The following is an 18,916-nucleotide window of genomic DNA, read 5'->3' on the forward strand; positions in this document are numbered from 1 at the left end:
TTGATACCTACTGGAGCTCATTTCAAAGGAGAATAAACCAATTCTCACAGAGCCTCTGGTGAGAAATCTCACAGCTGCAGTCAAAAGGAGAGCAAGCAATAGGACATGGAGACTGAGGAGGCACAAGGGGCCAGATAGGGTGGACTGGGAGGAGGGGTTCTTGCCCAGGGCAGAGTCCTATTCTTTGCAATGAGAAAGGAGGCAAATCCATGACAGGTATCAGCTGCCTAGGTAACTGGCACTGGTGTGTGATCGGTAAAGCACCTTATGGAATAACAAACCATTCTCCCTTCCTCTCTAGTATCCTTACTTGTATTTTTTTCCCTTCCTTTCTCTAACAGGTAAGAAAAAACTCAGCATCACTGATGTATAATCCTGACATCTATGAACAAACCCAGGGAAGGTCCCCTGATGGCAGCAGGATCCCCGGTAAGAGGCCCATAGAATTGGCAAAAAATAGCAGATTGATTTTTGAATTTAGCTTGTAAGGATTAACTTAACCAAGAATACCCAAGACCTCTAGGCAGAAAACTAAAACTCTGATGAAGGGCACAGGCGATCTGAATAAAGGGAAAGATAGTCCAAGTTTTGTGAGATGACCGAAGATTATAGAAGTGTCAATTTTCTCTGAATTAATCTATATAATTCAATGCAATTCTAAAGCAAAGTTTTAAGGTTTTGAGGAGCTTACAAACTTATGTTAGAATTACACAGAAGGACAGAGGTCCACAAGCAGCTAAGTCAAATCTTAAGAAGTAGAGTACCAAGGGCACCTGGGTGGCTCAGTTGGTTAAGTGTCTGGCTTCAGCTCACGTTATGATCTCACAGTTAGTGAGTTCAAGCCCCGCATCAGGTTCTGTCCTGACAGCTCAGAGCCTGGAGGCTATTTTAGATTCTGCGTCTCCCTCTCACTCTCTGTCCTTCCCCCACTCATGCTGTGTCTCTTTCTCTCTCAAAAATAATAAACATTAAAAAATTAAAAAAAATTTTAAAAAGTAGAGTACCAGACATTAAGACTTACCTCAAAGACATCATATGAAAAGCACAGAGGTACTGGCACACGAGCAAACAGACCAAGAACATAAAGAACTAGAGACAGAGCTCAGATATGCAAGCCTAATATACAATAAAGACAGCACTGTAAGTCAAAACCAGAAAGAATGACATTTTTGGGAAAAATGAGTCTTTGTGTGGATAAAAAAAAAACTGGATCTTCATGAAACACTATATACAATGGTAGGTATCAGTTGAATTAGAAACCTCATTGGGAAAGAAAGAATTATGAAGCCAAAAAAACAAAATGTAGGTGCATATATTTGTGACATAGGTCATAAAGGCCTGCTTTCTTCCTTTCATTTATTTTTGAGAGAGAGACAGAGAGATAGCGACAGAGAGAGGAAGGGGAAGAGGAAGACAGAGAAAGAATCTTAAGCAGGCTCCATGCCCAGTGCTAAGCAGGGCTGCATTTCACAACTATGAGATCATGAACTGAGCTGAAATCAAGAGTTGGATCATTAACTGACTGAGCCACCTAAGCACTGTAGAAAGGCCTTCTTTAAAATGCAACTTGAAAATCATAAACCAGAAGGCACAAAAAAAGATGCATTTCAATACATAAGAAAGCTTTACAGTCAAGTAAGATTATCACATATAATATTAATACACAGATGACAAAATGGGAAAATGTATTTAAAATGTCTACAACCAACAAGGGATGAGTATCTAAAATAGAGAACAAACTTTACCAATCAACATGAAAAAAATGCAAATTAAATAGAAAAATGAGCAAAGGACATGAATAGGCAATAAACAGAAGGGGAAACCCAGTCAACAGGCATACAAAGAGATGTTCAAACATACTGATTATCAGAGAGACCCAAATTAAAACAATAATGAGCTATCATTTTCTATTTATATGAGTGACAGTAAATTAGAAAGCTGAATAATGGCAAGAGTTGGCAGAAAAGAAGAAATCCTCGTGTAGGGGTAATGGGACTGTGAACTGACCACTCTGGAGAAATATTCCCTCAAACTAAGTACATGCACACCCTTTGGCCAACAATTCTCCTCATGGGTATATTCCAAAAAAAATTCTCACACAGGGAGATGTACAAGATGTACAAAGATGTTCATTGTGGTGTTAGTGGTGGTCATGAGGAGCTGGAAGCATGAGGAGATGGAGTGTGCAGCTCTGTAAAAACAGATACACAGTGTTACACACGGGGGTGGGGGGGGGGGGGGGGGAGTGCGGCGCAGCAGACAGAAGCCACAGTCTAGAAGCAGACAGGAGAATGTAGATGGCTCCTAACACAATGCCTAGGAAGCAAAGAAAGAGAACAACACATATCATAATTTATATAACTGAAAAATACAGGTAGAAAAAAATATACGTTGCTCAAAAAAAAAATTTTAAAGTACTCATTAGAATGGTGGTCTTCAGAGGAGGAAAGAAGTAACAGCTGGGAAGAGAATTCAAAGGGGGGGGAGGGAAGGAGGGAAGGAGGGAAGGAAGGAAGGAACCTGTGATGATCCCATGCCACAAATCAGGTAGTAGGATTAATTCCAACCCTCTACACCTGAGATTCAAATGGAGCTTACAGGAGAGAGGAAAAAGCCTCTGGGAAGAAATGTGCATTTGTTTACCTGCTGCCATCCTCTCCCTGACAACTGGGCCATTTGGAAAGTACCAGCAGCAGACAGGCATTATTTATGGCCCCAACACCCCACAGGCACTGTATGCCCTGAGAGGAACTTGAAGATGAAAGCAATAAATTCAGAAGTGTCCCCAGAGGAATTTCCTTTTGCTACCTGGCCCTTCAAAACATCCTGCCTCTGGGATAAAATGGTGGCATTCAAACTCCCATGAAAACATTTTCTAGAAAGGAAAATGTTAGCCATTTAGCATTTGGATACTCAAGGCAAAGAGCAATGTCACACTCTGAAATTCCTATCAGACTGACTACCCTCTGGAACAGTTTTGACTGTGGTATAAACAGACAGGGAGTTGCTGAACAATCAGACCCTGGACAATAGTGCCACCTGTGGCAGATAAGCCCTATGGGTGGATATAGAGTGGAAATGAAAATTACTTCGATCCACAGATACGGAAAGTACAACCACATCAGAAAGGAGGGGAGGCTAAGGCATTATGTGATATGAAAAAGGGGTCCCAAGGCCAGAGGAGGTGAGAAAGCATCAATCTAGAACCCTACTCTGGTCGTGCCAGCTTGGACATCAGTGAACAGAACAGCTTTTGCAATAATACTTTAAAAAATCATTTCTATCCAAACTACTCCTGAAAAGTGGCCAATATGTTTTACCCCATCTTTTTTTTCTCTCCAGCCTGCCAAATGAAAGGGTAAGCAATTGAAAAATCATTAGACACTTCAGGCAGCCAGCTCTCTGTACTCTGTGAATAATGGGATGCCAAGAGCAAACTGTTGCAAGGGTCTGTGTTCTCCAAAATGGAACTTCTTGTGTTGCTCTTTTCTTCAGGAGACAGAATATTCTTGTGGTTAACAGTAGAGCCTCTGGGGTTACACAGAATTCAGATTAAATGGTGCCCCCTGACTTTATTAGTCTCAATTTCCTAATATACAAAGTAGGTCAAAGGTACCTATCTCACACAGTGTTTCAAGTATTAACTAAGTTCATATGCATAAAACATCCTTAAACATAGTTAAGTGGTGGATAAATGCTATCTATTACTAGCTATGATTATAAATATATGCTCACTGCAGACAACGCAAAGCATGGAGAAAAAAAAAAAAAAAAAAACCAGGTCAGTCCCTCCCAATAATCTACCCTCTCTCCGAATAAACAGTTTCATGATAAATGTCTTTCCAGACTTTTTCTATCAATACATCTAAATGAGTCAAACAATTTACTTTACTAAGAACATTGCTCTGTAACCCGATTTTTTTAAACCTCAATTAACAATAAACTGTGGGAGCCATTTCCACAAATATACTTAGATTGCTCTTGTTGTTTTTAAAGACTACACAGTACCTTGATATTTTTAATCAACTTCCTAGTAGACACCTGATTATCTCCCCATCTTTATTATTATTACCAATGCTCCAGTAAACTTTTTTGCACAAACGTTTTTGTCCTCCAGTCTATTTTCTTAAGACAAATCACTGGGTCAAAGGCTACTGGCTTCCGATGCATATTCCCCAAAGGTCTTACAGAATGGTATGATGAGATGGCATGCCCCCCTAGAAGAAGCAGGGTCATCTTTCAAATCTATAGGCCCTTATCTCAAGCAGAGAGAAGGTTTATCACAAGTCACAAGCAACCTTCTGGGTGGTGGTCTCCATTCAAATGCATCTCATCTCCCACAGTTCTTGGGTCCTTTATTATAGAATAGTGTGTCCCAGCTTGGGGCATCGTACAGGCATGTTATTTTATTTTAGTCTGCTTGGGTATCTATCTTCTCTTGTTATGGTGGATTCCCTGATTTCTGTCCGGCAAACTACCCTGCTCCCATCTTATGCAATACTCTTAAAACTGTCAGTGACAGTGTGTTGTTTTCTCCTGATCTGCCCAACCTAGACCAACCTGTTGTTATCCTTCCTGGGAATGTGAATCTTTAGAAGAGTGAGGTGACTACTAAAAGCAGTCTAGACCTTCATCAACCTGCAATTATTATTCAGAAGACCCTTTTTTACTGGTTCCTGGGGCTCCAGAGCTGGTATGTTTTCAAACCTGGTTCTTTAGTTCTTCCTCCCTTACTGTGAGTTACTCTACGGCCTTCCATATTCTTTCATTTTTATGTCTGTGGTTTTTGCTAATGTAATTTTTTTTAATGTTTATTCATTTATTTTGAGAGACAGAGAATGCACGCATGAGCAGGAGAGGGGCAGAGACAGAAGGAGAGGAAACGTTAAGTAGGCTCCATGCTCAGCGTGGAGCCCGATGTGGGGCTGGATCTCAGGACTCTGGGATCATGACCTGAGCTAAAATCAAGAGTTGGATGCTCAACTGACTGAGCCACCCAGGTGCCTCTGCGATTGTTACTTTAGAAAAGTTAGCCAGGCTTGATTTCAAATACACTAGAACAATCCCACCTGATGATTGGGGCGGGGAGTGGGGGAAGCACTTGTTTCCTTGAATATTTCCTTGAAAAAATTTTCCTTTATTCAATTCTTGAGGGAAAAGGAAAAAAGAAAAACCTTTTTCCCTCCTTGAAAGGCCTCTTAATGTACCAATAGCAAACAATACAAATTACTTAGTATTTTATATAAAACTGCTGGTCAAAATCTGTATTTTGGAAAGAACGAAAGGAAAATCTCTGTCCTTTAAGGGATTTCACACACACAGAAATACCTCATCCTTTTGTCCACATGGAGAGTCCCTGTTTTACAGATTTTTTTGATATCACTGGAATTCATGTTTGCACTATATTTGAATTTGTCTTCAAGTGGATTTTATAAAGCAAATTCGAGGCAAGGGGACAGGACTTCCTCTGCACTCTTATAAGCAGCCTGGAAGGAACTGGTTAGTACTTCTATCCACCAAGGATATCATCAGTCCAAACACTCTCACAATAGCTTTTCATTTTAATCCCATCGCCTTTGCAAGGTTACAGGTGCCCTTGGAAATTATGATTAACCAGAGTGCTCGGAACCAGCAGTAGGGGAAATGTGTTGTATATTCTACAGAGACTGCCCAGGGTCACTCCCATCAAAGAAGAGTGTTATTACAGAGTTTACCATTTCTACTCTTTCCTCTTCAAAAATGTAACGAAGAACACAGAGTTACTAAGCCATCACCAAGACAGCTGCTGCCTCTCCAGTCCTTTGAACAAGACCGGCTAGGAGGCAATTCTGGCTTTCCCATAGGACAGGGTTCTTGGGGAGCTGTGTATTATTCAATTAAGTGGCTTTTAAATGGTGATTGGAACTACATTATCAAGAACTAGGATTAACTGAGATAATATACATGAAAATGCTTTGTAAAGTGCGAAGGGTTATATAATGCAAGGTGTCATTACAGCCTTGCCAGTCAAGCTCACTGAATGCCCTGGAGTCATTGACTTAGTAAGTCAGTGTGGAAGCACCTCACACAGCGCCAGGGGCAAGGGGCAGACCCAACATGCCCACAGCACCCCCTGGTGGCTCTTCCCCAGAGCAGCAACTTTTAAAGCTCCATCCCAACCCCAGCTGTAGGAAATTATCCAAGGGACATACTTACTCCCTTCGCTCTGACTGTCTTTGTTCGAATTGTAGACCTGGAAAATAGAAATAAACATTTACTTGTGTGTACTTTATACCATCCCAGGTTCAACGAAGAAAATTATATCCTGTCCCTTTCCCTAATTTGTGCTGTAAGATGGAAGGCAATTTGTGGGCCCCAAATATGAATCCCCTCTAAAATCATCTACTGCTTAGGATTCACTTCAGCTGTTCTCAACTGTGTGTACATCAGAATCACCTGTGGAACTTTACTGTAAAAAAAATAAAAGATAATATTCTCTAAAAAATTTTTTTTAACATTTGCTTTGGAGAAAGACAGAGTGCAAGGTGGGAGGAGCAGAGAGAGAAGGAGCTGCAGAATCTGAAGCAGGCTCCAGGCTCTGAGCTGTCAGCACAGAGCCAGACATGAGGCTTGAACCCATAGACAATGAGATTAAGACCGGAGTCAAAGTTGGACGCTCAACCAATTGAGCCACCCAAGCGCCCCCAAAGATCATATTCTTTAAAAAAAAAAAAAAAACAAATTTATGTGTGTATACAAATTAAAAAGAAGAAAACTTTTAAATAGTTACAATCATTAAGCATTTACTGTGAACCAAGGAAGGTGCTGAGAAATACGTATGAATTATCTCAAATTATCTACACAACAATTCTGTTAGGTAGGAAGTGTTATCACTGTATTACAGATGGAGAATTTGAAACAGAGAGGTTAACTAAGGTCTCACAGCTAGTAAATGGCATAGTCAGGAAAAAGATACATTATAAACTGCTAAGTATTAACAATAGGGAATGGGGCCAATCACATTTTACTTTATATACTTTTGAAATTTTAATGTTGTAAGGAGAATATACTACTTTCATAATATAAAACCCTTAAGTGATTCACAGAAATCATAAAAGGGGAAGTGGTCCAATACAGAAAAAGGGAAAATACTCCAATAGAAAACAGACAATGACATATTGCAAGAATCTGCAAGTTTCTTCTGTGAAGAGTCAGAAAGTAAATATAACAGGCTTTGTAGGCCAAGAGACAAAAATCAATATTATGTAGGTACATGTTCAATAAGAGAGAAAACTAATTTCCACAAATTTTTTGGTTGACAAATTTTAAATATAGCATGTTTTTAAAATACAGATACAATATTCCTTGCAGGTAAAAATCCCCATTAGGGTTTCGAGGCTTTCTTTTCAGAAATGCTCGGCTCAATACCTCTCTAGAGTAAGTAGTTCTCAAATGAGATTGGCCATGTGGAGTATCTTTTCCAAGGAATGTAATTTTTCAAAATGCAGATCCACAAATCAGAAGAATGAAGTTTTGTTTATTGGTTTTATACAGGGAGGATAACATTGGACTTAATTAGGGGTCAAAGTTAGTATTCCCATCAAATCAATTGTAAATATTCATCTATAAATGACATGTTTAGTTCACAGGCAATAAAAAAAGCAGATAATATGCTGGGTTTGGCCTGTAGGGCAGTTTGCCAATCCCTGATATGGTAACATTATTAAGGTAAATCCTCTGCTTGGTGGGGGGGGATAGAATCAACGTTTTTCAAATCTTTCTTTGGTGATTATGATTCTGTATATATGAAAAGGCATAGGGTAAAGTTGGTCATCCTAACTATGTACACATATATGTATGTATGTATGTATGTATGTATGTATGTATCTATGTATCTATGTATCTATCTCAAGGGATTGTGATGGCTACTCATGGCTGAGAAGCACTTATTTAAGCCCTGGAAGTACTGACCAAGCACCTCGAAAAAGAGAGCCATGAAACTCTAAAAGTGATTTTCATCTGCTAGCCAAGTATGGGTGGGAATGGCTGGTGAAGAGCTTTTCAACTTGGCCCCTCAGTTGCCTTCTGTCTTTGGGTAAAGCTATCACCAGGTCTGGGCCTCTACTGCCTTATCTGTAAATTGAACAAGTCGACCAAGAAGGTTTTGAATGATCAAACTCTAAATAAGACAAATAAATCCATCATTATTATTGATTTCTTAAAGAAGACTACAGAGGCACAGACACTATTCGGAAGTCAGGAGGATAAAAATTAAAGAAAAGGGTTTCCATACTTGAGGCAGATTGCGTGGCAAATGAAAAGGCATCACTTTTTATGCTTAAAAGTTCTCAAGATTAGGGGCATCTGGGTGGCTCAGTCAGTTAAGAGTCTGACTTTGGCTCAGGTCATGATCTCAGTTTGTGGGTTCGAGCCCCGTGTCGGGATCTATGCTGACAGCTCAGAGCCTGGAGCCTGCTTTGGATTCTATGTCTCCTCTCTCTCTTCCCTTATCCCACTCACGCTCTGTCTCTCAAAAATAAAATTAAAAAAAAAAATGTTTAAAAAAAAAAAAAAAGAGTTCTAAGGATTAGGAGCCAAAAGACTGTGATCCTGGCACATGGCCTTCAGGGGGGAGGAAGACCAGTGCAACAAGCCATCAGTGCACAGTAGAGAAGGGAGGGAGATGACTCTGGGGCAGAGGACAGCAAGGTGATCCTCCAAGATGTTGTCATCTGTGAGTGAAGCGGGTAGCCACCAAACAGCTAGGACCAGCAATCCATGGTGAATGGTGTTCGCTAACCTTGAAAAGCTCGGTAAGGGAAGTGCAAGCGAAGAGACTCTATTCTGTCAAGTGTTTTTTTGGGGCCACCCCTGATCAATTCATTGTGTCCATTACATTTAAACTTTCCATCCAAGAAAAACTAGCTCCTGTTTATTAGTGGCAAAATCCAGAAAGGAAAACAAAATTCAAGGCTTTTAGCTCTCCTTAATTAGGAGGAGAATTAGCACTAAATTACATTCCTTCAAGCTTTCTGGGGTCTCAGGAGGCCCTTGCCCACAACACCCAAGCATTCCCCAAATTGGAGAGGCGTGATCAATGAGCCAAAGGTGCCAGAAACATGTGCTGCCCGATCCTTTGAGGCCAGGCCATTAATCTCTGTCTACTTTGGTAAATGAGGCAAAGAGAATGAGTTTTGAAATAAAGCTAACAAACCATGCCTGCCAGAACTGTGTGACTACATGGCCTGACAGGGAAGGCCCCCGGGGGGCGGGGGGAGGGGAGAACAGCCTCACCATCTCACAGGCCAGATGGCAGCACGGTAATAGCACTAAGTGGGGATGGCTTTGTTTAATTTACCAAGTACCACACACATCACTGAATCCTTTTAACCACCATATGGCTTACGTACTAGCATTATTCCCATTTAACAGATGTGAAACCTGAGGCCCAGAGAGGTTAGTTTGTCCAAGGACAGACAGCCAGTGGGAGGCTTCCTATTCTATCTTGCCTCTAAACGGAGGTTACAATATTTGTTCACTTTTCCAATCAGCAGCAAATGCACATGACTATCAAGCAAAACCACTAGTCTATGGTTCATAAATATCTTTCATACTGACACAAGATAAGGGCGTGCAATTCACCCTTTAGAAACAGTCTGTTCTGGGAAAATCTTTATTATCATTATTATTATTATTATTATTATTATTAAAGTATAATTAACATACAGTGTTGTATTAATTTCAGGGGAAACCTTCTTCTATAGATCTCATAGTTACTAGTCTAAGACTGAAGCACAGAGTTAAGTACAGCTCCCTGAAATAAAAGGTCTCTTTGGCCATGGCTTCTCTCTTACAACTGATAAGCAGAATTATCCCAGGTTTATAAGCTTTCAAGGAAGCTTTTCAAGAGCCTTGGTCTTGAAAGGACAGAACATAATTGTCCTGGATCAACTCACAGGGACATGAGTCACTAAACAGTTGGTGAATTATGGCTCCAAGGAAGACTGAATCAGTTAACATGCTTTCTCAAATCACTTACCATCTCTAAACCACAATCTTGCCACCTGTAAAATGGGGATATTAACATTTCCTACCTCTTAGCGGTGCTGTGAAAATTAAATGAGGTAAGAGATATACAACATTTATCACAATTCCGTGTCCCACTGAACACTCCATAAAAATGAAATTTCACCACTATCGCGATCATCCTTCTCCTTCCTTCCCTTCACACTTACCCCACAAGGCATAGAAGGCTAAGGATGGGGGTGTAGTTTGAGGGATCCAGTGACACTGGACTCATTAGCATGTTAATTCAACCAACTGAAATTAATTAAAGGACTAAAGGAAAACACGAAAAAAGTTTGATCTAAAACCAACTTTTAGAGCAACAGGTTCTCAATTTTTTTTAATAGCAGTCAAATATAAAATAACCACCTACCACCCATGTCTTGTCCAACCACTTTCCACCACAAATTATGGGCCATGTACCATACCAAGCATTTACATGAATTACTTTAATTTGTCCTGAAGCCTGTGGGACACTACCACCACCTCTACTTTATAGCATTATGAAGGTTAAATAACGCTCTGAAGGTTACAAAGCTAACAAGTGGCAGAGTCCTCTAGACTAGATTCCGTGCTTAACTACAACCTCACGCAACTTCCCCACTCAGTCCCCCTTCCCAGGGGAGAAAAAAACCTTGGCAATTAACAAAAAACTCAAAAGAAGCTAAGCAGTAATTACAAAGTCAACAATGCAACCATTATGTAAGAACAAAACTTCCACCCAATTTAAACCTAACAGTAATTTTACCAACTTCCAATTAATACAAGTATAGCAGTAATTGAAAGCCACAACCATCTTGAGACACTTTAGGATGCCCAAAAAACATCCTTCCCTGAAGCTCTGAGCACATACACAGAGAACTTGCCAAGGACTGTGTGGCAGACAGAATTCTTAGCACAGCATCTTGCTGGAATCCTCGTCAATCTCGATCAACAGGCTCAATTTAGAAACTTTAAGTGCCGCTTCTGAGCAGTTACTAGTAAGACACCTTTGGTCTGCCACTCAGTAACTGACATGCATTTTTTACATCAAGGGGAGACACCCTTCTCATGGTGGGCCTCAAGCTGTATTGCAAGAGGTAGGAGAAGGAACTGTTTGAATCTGAAGCATGGAAAGTAAAGCCAGTCTGAATAGCTTTCACTAAAGAAGGATGTGTCTCAACAGCGTCCAGAGGGGCCAGAGCTTTGGAGCTGGGTACGGGCTCCCCCTCCTCACGTGACAAGTGTGCCTCTCGTCACCACGGCCTGATGGGCTGGAGAGAATCGAAATCAAATGGTGGCTGCTGCTGCTTGTCTATTTCTCACCTAGCAACGCTCCCTTTGGCTCACCCTTTCCACTCCTACCAGTATCACATTTGCTGGCTGAGGGAGGCTCTCTTGAAAGTGAAGCCAATAAAAATCTATCTGACAGCTCTTCCCAATGACTTCCTCCTGAACAAATGTGAAAACCTTGCTCTTGCACCCTGCAGAATTATTTGTAAAGAGGGTTCAGTAACTAGAATACAGCAGGCCACTCAATAAGTATTGATTAGATGAACATTTTTTGAGGAGAAGAGTAAAAGAGACTGATTTTTTTTTTTTTAAATCCCCATGTTGGAGTTGATGAGGACAACGCATTGATGCACTGACCTGGTAGAAAAGGTAAGCCAGATCTATCACTGTTGAGGGAGCATATAGCATTCTTTCAGACACCTGGCAAATGCACCAGGAATCTCTACATTAGAGAAGAATCAAAGTGTACCACTCAGGACTTATTACAAGGCAATATAAAGCAGATTTACATTATTTGGCTTAAGGTGAGGCTATCAAAACTCCTCACAGAGCCATCTGTTTTCTCTGCTCCGTGTTAGCACTACCCCCAACTGGTGTCAGTAAATCGTTGCTAACAGTTTCAGAGGCTATGGTGTCACCAGGAACTTGTGAAATGCCAAGAAAGGAGTTCCTATACCTCATAGTATCGAGTCTCCCTGCACCTATGCAACACAGGCACCTCAGGCTCAGGCAGTCTCTTGGAAAATGGCCCAGCAAACTATGACCAAATGGTTGTGTTCCTGAAGCCAAGTGGATAGACAATCTGATGGTCCCTCAAGCCATTTGCTTACAAACACACCAGCATACCAGTGAATACAAATGATTGCTTGCTGTTCAACGCGATTGTAACAATGATGATGGAAAAATGAACTTTCTTTCCCATTCATTCCCTGATGCTCTGTACCTAAGGATATAGCAGGCTCACTTCTTGTGTAATTCCTCGGTAAGACTGGGGAAAATAAAGTGTTCTGGACACCTGCTGCTCCTCCCAGCATCCATGCTCCTCGTGGATACCACTTTCATTCTCCTTGGGGAGCCACCAGAACCAATTGATCAATTCTATCACGATCGTATTCCTCAAATCTATTCCTCATTCCCATTTCTTTTTCTACTGACATTGGTCAGGTTTTGGTATCTTGTCAGCACTCTGACATTGGCCTTCTCCCTAGTCTTGGTGGCTCTGCCCTTCTTCTGCTCTTATCCGGCATACACACCGCTACTCCAAGATGTATTTCCTCAACCACAGCTCTGGCTGTAGTCAAGTCTTCAAGCCATCACAATACTAGTCTTCAAACACTCAAAAGGCTGTCATGTGGAAGAATGGGAAGACTTACTATTCTGAACAGAGAGGAGCGGCAGGGTGGAGTCCTAGGAAGGCAGATACTAGTGGGATGTAAATAACAGACAGTTAAGAGCTCTTCATGGTCCACCAAAGCAAGGCGACTGGCTCAATGTCATTGTGACATACAGGACTAAGCTCTACTTCATCAAGAAGGCAGCCCTGGGCATTCCTGGGTTGACAAATGAAGCTCCATCTCAGGTTGAATTATTGTGAATCTTCTCTTCCACCTGTACACGCCTTCAAATTTCTAGGTTGGAGGAAGTGGCCCAGGATCAGATGAAGGAGGGTGGTGGCCAGGAAGTGTGCGGCCCTAGAGAGTGGTGTTCTACCACCTTTTAGCTACATGCCTTCACGTGGCGATTTACCATTTCTGAATAAGTTTTATTACTGTAAATTAGAGCTAAATAATAATACTTTGATGGAGTATTGGGAGAATTCAAATAGCCTCACAGTACCTGCAAGTGCTCAAAAATGCTATTTCCCTTTCTGCTCCTGCCACAAAGATTTCCTGCCTTCATGGCTGCAGACCACTCTACTGCTTTGACCTCTCACTGCTCTGACAGTGTATTCTAAGCAATTTAATTCTTCAGAATACAATTTCTCCTCTTCCATTATTTCTAATCTGCAAATAAATCCCCGGTGACCAGTTAGTTCCATCTCACACTTCTATAGGGGTCCATGTGTCACTCCTGACTGAGGGATAAGGAGCTTATGACAAAGGAAGAACATTGTTCCAGTCATTCTCAGTGGGTCATAAGGCCCTTGATGAGAATATTATCTTTATAGTGATGCTTTCACATTGTCAGTGTCACTGGCCCTTAACATACTTTCCTGTGAGAAATCTCAAATCAAGCTCACATCACTTTAAGGGAAAGGGTGAAACCGTTCCTCCCAGAGCATGTAAGTGGTCAGTCATACTCAGATCCCCAGTCAAGAGGGGCCATCTATTTTAACCTGTTTCTGGTCCTGGTAAATTAAGCAGGAGTGCAATGTTTCTGGAATTACTAACACTGATTGCTATGAGTACTCCTCCTCCCCCACAGCCCTGTGATTGGAGTGTTATATAAACACTGTTGCCATAGTTATAATTCAGGAAGCATTGTTGTTTGACCTCAAGAAAAACTCAGCCTCAAATCAGGATAACACTGACTCTCTAGACCACAAAAGACCATCAGAGGGTAGGATCTGCCAAATTCCTTCAAGCTTCTAGAAGAAACTACTGTATTTTGAGTAACAAGCGAGCAACAAGAGGAAACGCTGCAACATTATGCAATTTCCTTGAATTTCATATTCAGAAATCCTGAAAACCCCTATAAGCAACTTCCCTAGCTTTCAACCCAAGACTGGAGTCACAGCCAATACAAACAAACCTGGACGCAAAAGAGGAAAAATGAAATCTAAGTAATGTCCAAGTAAGAAAAGTATTTTAGGAAAATTTTAAGGGCAACAGAAAAAAATAAAAAATAAAAAACACAAACTCACTCGATATCAAATGCACGACATTAAGTAGATGGCATATGAACTGACACGTATGTAGGATGTGGTCAGATCACAGTGCAAGGAGTCTTCTGCCTTTAACATTTCCGGGCTTTACACAGATGTAACATTAAAAAGCAGGTATGAAACCACTAGCCCATCAGCACGAAGCTTCTACTTCCCCATTCGCCAGGCAAAAATTGTAATCCTCAACAGAGAATGTCTTTCTGTGTTCCTCTGCCCCCCTCACACCCCCTCATGCCTTTGGAAAGAGTGACAGAGCTCCATCAGCAGCAGAGAGAACCTTGTCTTTTGTGCTTTGGAAACTGCATGAGAAATTCTTTGGTACAGTACACATGATCCCAAAGTAGGAGCCTGTGACGTTCTGCTTTCAGAGCAGGGCCCTGCCCAAGAGAAAGGACCGCCAGACAGTGAGTCACTGCACAAAATTCACTCCTTTCAACTTCCATTCTCTTCTTCCTTCAGACAATTTCAACCAAGTGGCATTTACACTGATCATATTAATCCAGACAATGCCTCTTTGAGAGGCAGGAGGCAAATTTATCCCAAAGAGACACAGGTGACTTCTTTCCTTGACAGAAACAACTATGAGGTCAGAGTACTGCATTTCTAGATAGATGACTCAAAGCCAAGTTTCCTCACATACAGGTCCTACCCCTAATCTAGGAAAAAACCCTGATGTCAACCCAGCATATGCAGCAATGGGTTCTGGAAATATTCACTTTGATTTTCTTGCTCTGAGCTGGTGGGGAGGAGATCCTCAGCTCCATGACATAAGCAATCTCTGTTATTTTCCTGTTAACACTCAAGGAGCAGAATGGGGTTTGCAAACTGAAAGAGTAGATTCTAGAATCCTTTCTGGTTCTGTAGAGGTTATATGTTATTACACCGGGCCCTTTCTTATCTCCAGACAGTGTCAAAGGGAGGAGATTTATCAAGATTCTATAGGACTTCCTGCACAATGACTGGAGTAAAGGGTAAGGCTGGGACCAGCAGAGCTCTTAGAAATGATGCTGTGTGTTTTGGTTACCCACAGTGTTCATTCACTCGTGTTTAGGCAGGTGTACCCCTGGCTCTCCTTCTAAGGGTCCACATTTCTCCCTCACAGGCAGAGGTCATGCCACCTCTGACTCTGGAGGGTAGACAGACAGTATGATTTAGGCCAGGTCAGCCAGAACAGCATATTCATGCTCTACTCTCAACATTGACTTTGAAAACTTTTTTTCTTCTATTTTAGAAGGAGAGCACACGTGCAAGCGGGAGAGAGAGGCAAATGGAGGGGGAGGGGGAGGGAGAGGGAGAGAGGAAGAGAGACAGAGAGAGAGAGTGAGAGAAGGGGAGAATCTTAAGCAGGCTCCACACAGCACAGAGCCCAAATGGGGCTCGATCCCATGACCCTGGGATCATGATCTGAGGCAAAATCAAGAACTGGACGCTAAACTGACTGAACCACCCAGGCGCCCCAATCCAACTTCCTCTTTTTATAAACTGTTGCAGACATCAGCACTTCTCATCTAAGCACTTGAGTACCCTTATCATTTACTAAAGTTCAATATTGGTTTATCAGCCTTTTTAAGGTAAGGCCTTTTTTAACTCTTAAGTGAGTTGTGATGATTTCATACATCCATGCCTTAAAAACCCTGATCAAGGCAGAAATTTTCTATCACCTCAGGCCTCTTGCGGTTTTACCTCCAACCCTCTCCCAGAGCCCCCCAACACACACACACACACACACACACACACACACACACACACACACACGCTTGCACACACGTGCAGTAACTGTTCTGTTGTGGTGTGCACCCACCATTAGTTTCGCCTGTCCTTAAACACCATATAAATGGCATCATACAGTATATACTCTTTATGGCCATCCTATTTCCTCGGCATAAAATTTTGAGGATTTATCCATGCGGTAGCATGAAATCAATACTTCTGGTCCTGTTTATGACTGAGTATTGTTTTATTATTTGACTATATCACTGTATATTGATTTTCCTGTTCACAGACACCCAAGGTGTTGTTCCCTGTCTTTGGCTATCATAAATGAAGATACTCCAAATGTTTTTGTGTAAGTCTTTCTGAGGACATAGGCTTTCGTTTCTATGTGTACACAACCAGGAATGTACATAACCTGTTATGTTATGTGTACATAACCAAGAATGGAATTGCTCAGTTATAGGGTATGGATTTTTTATTATTAAACAAGACACTGCCAATCTCATTTCCAACAGGATTGTCTTACACTCCTACCAATCATGCCTGAGTACTCCGGCTGTTCCACAGACCCACCAACACATGGTACTGGCAGTCTTAATTTTAGCCATTCTGGTGGGTATATAGGAATATCTCACTATGGTTTTAATTTGCACTTTGCTGATAACTAATGATGGTGATGAGCTTTTCATGAGCTTACTAGACATTCTTAATTTTCTTTTGTGAGGCCTCTCTTCAAGTCTTTTGTGGAATTGTCCTTTTTATTACTGAGTTTTATGAGCTCTCAATACATTCTGGATATAAGTCCTGTGTCAGATATATGTTCTGCAAGTATTTTCTCCCATCCTCTGGTTTGCCAACTGACTTTCTCAATGGTACCTTTTGATAAGGACAAGTTTTTAGAGTCAAATTTAAAGTCAAAGTTTTCTTTTTTGTGGAGGTATTGCTCTCTATATCCTATTAAGAAATCTCTGCTAACACCAGACAAAGACAACAAACATTTTGCACTATGTTTTTTCTTCTGGAAACTTCATAGTGACAGTTTTTACGTTTAAAGTTTATGGTCCATCTTGAATTAATTTCCCTAGTTCCCCTAGTTTGTAAACATAATTTAAAGGCGCTTCTGAGTCACAGCCCAGATCTGAAACTCAATGGTTTAAAATACAAATTCAGTCATGAGTAGCACTAATCACCTCACTCCACTTCTCCTCACCCCCTAGAAAGTTGTCATACAGAGTCGATCCATATAACCTTTAGGGGTCCTCATACTATTAACAAAACCGCTATGTGCTCCCTACATGCTCAGTTCACAGGACAAAGGGGTAAGTAAATGAGCTCTATAAAGATCTGTCTCTCTTTCTCTCTCTCTATTTATCTATCTGATCAAGCCTAACTTTCAGGGCACATGGCTAACCACATGGCTACCTACACACTTTAATCTGAAGAGGCAAGGAGCCCTGGGAGCTAACAAGTGTGTGGTCTTGACGAGCCATTGACCTGTGTGATCTTAAGACTCTCCCTCTCTCTGGATCTTAATTTCCTAATCCATCAAAAGAGACACCTGAAACAATTAAAAAATTTTTTTTAAATTCCAGACTCCACCACTGCCTAACTGTTAACATATCCTACCATCAAAAACGAGTCCTTTCAGTCCTGAGGGGCTCAAGTCAAGACTCTATTCATTTTATAGGTTTCATACACAATGGGAAGGTCACACCTTATATCTTTTCAGCAACCTGCTAAACTGGGGACTGCTGACAACTAGTTAAGAATGAGGTCTTGTAGGGGCCCCCTTGTAGGGACAATGGCTCAGTCGGTTAAGCATCTGATTTTGGTTCAGGTCCTGATCTCATGGTTCATGATTTCGAGTCCTGCATTGGGCTCTGGACTGACAGCTTGGAGCCTGGAGCCTGCTTCAGATTCTGTGTCTCCCTCTCTCTCTCTGCCCTTACTCTGCTCATGCGCCCCCCTCACTCCCTCCCTCCATCTCAAAAATAAACAAACATTAAAAAAAAAAAAAAAAAAAGAATGAGGTCTTGCAAACTTAGAACAAGGAGTAAGGACAGAAGGAAAAAGAAGCAGGCTGAGAAGGCTGCTGACCAAAGACCAGCTCAGTTTACTGAACAATGTAGTTTAAAGCTGACTGGGAATTAAGGAGTTGTTATGCATATCGGCATCACAAGCACAAAGTGCCTAATCCCAGCTTCCTTTGCTTCCTCTGTAGAGAGCTGAACCATGGCATACACAGAGCCACCAAGCTCAATTACAAGCACAGCCAGAAGCCAAAGGTAACTGGGAGAACTAAGCCCACAGGGGTCCCCCCTCCAGAGGGGAGGACAGGAGAGAGTAGGATATGCCTTACTTCCGACCTGAACTGGAGAGCACGACAGGTAAACACAGGACAAAGCTACTTACGGGACCTTTCCTGCAGCACTTGATATAATTAGCCTGTGTCCTTTAAATGTTCACCTCTCCTGAACCCTACCCTGTCATGCAACCCAAGCAACTCTGCAGGCTCCTCTATTTAGTGCTTATTATCTTTTTTTAACTTGGAAAAAAAAACTATTTACATACAAATATTGTATATGAATATAAAACAACCGAAAATGCAATGTAATTCTAAATATACAATAATAAAACAGACATACATACATACACACATACAGTCAATTCTTATTATTCATTCTGGTTATGTTCTTTAAAGTTACCATAAACACTGAATTAGTCAATATGGGACTATGGGAAACACAGAGTTAGGTTCCCACAAGCTTCTGGTCCCAACATTTTCATCAACTGATCAACACATAACCTTGTTTGATGTGTGTTTCTGTTTAAAGACACCTTATCCTATATATTGTTGATTCATTAACACCCAAATCCTGACTGACAGCACTTTATCTGATGCCAGATGGAAGCTCATCTAACAGGTGTCTTCTCTGTAGTATGTATCACAGCCTTCTTGTGGTTAGGAACACTAGCCAGAACTTCAGCACTAGGCCTGGGGAC

General features: G+C 41.3%; 1 protein-coding gene across 7 annotated transcripts in view; it reads right to left on the reverse strand.

Annotated features, from left to right (window-relative positions):
• Nucleotides 1-18,916, reverse strand: part of ARHGAP26 (Rho GTPase activating protein 26) — a 423,991-nt gene that overhangs the window by 193,487 nt on the left and 211,588 nt on the right. For all 7 annotated transcript variants that reach the window (XM_060635852.3, XM_060635853.3, XM_060635856.3 and 4 more), the window contains exon 12: nucleotides 6,196-6,232. In XM_060635852.3, the coding sequence (XP_060491835.1) occupies nucleotides 6,196-6,232 (37 nt within the window). The remainder of the gene's footprint in view (nucleotides 1-6,195; nucleotides 6,233-18,916) is intronic.

This window comes from Panthera onca, chromosome A1 (genome assembly GCF_046562875.1).
Source record: "Panthera onca isolate mPanOnc1 chromosome A1, mPanOnc1 haplotype 2, whole genome shotgun sequence".
NCBI lineage: Eukaryota > Metazoa > Chordata > Mammalia > Carnivora > Felidae > Panthera > Panthera onca.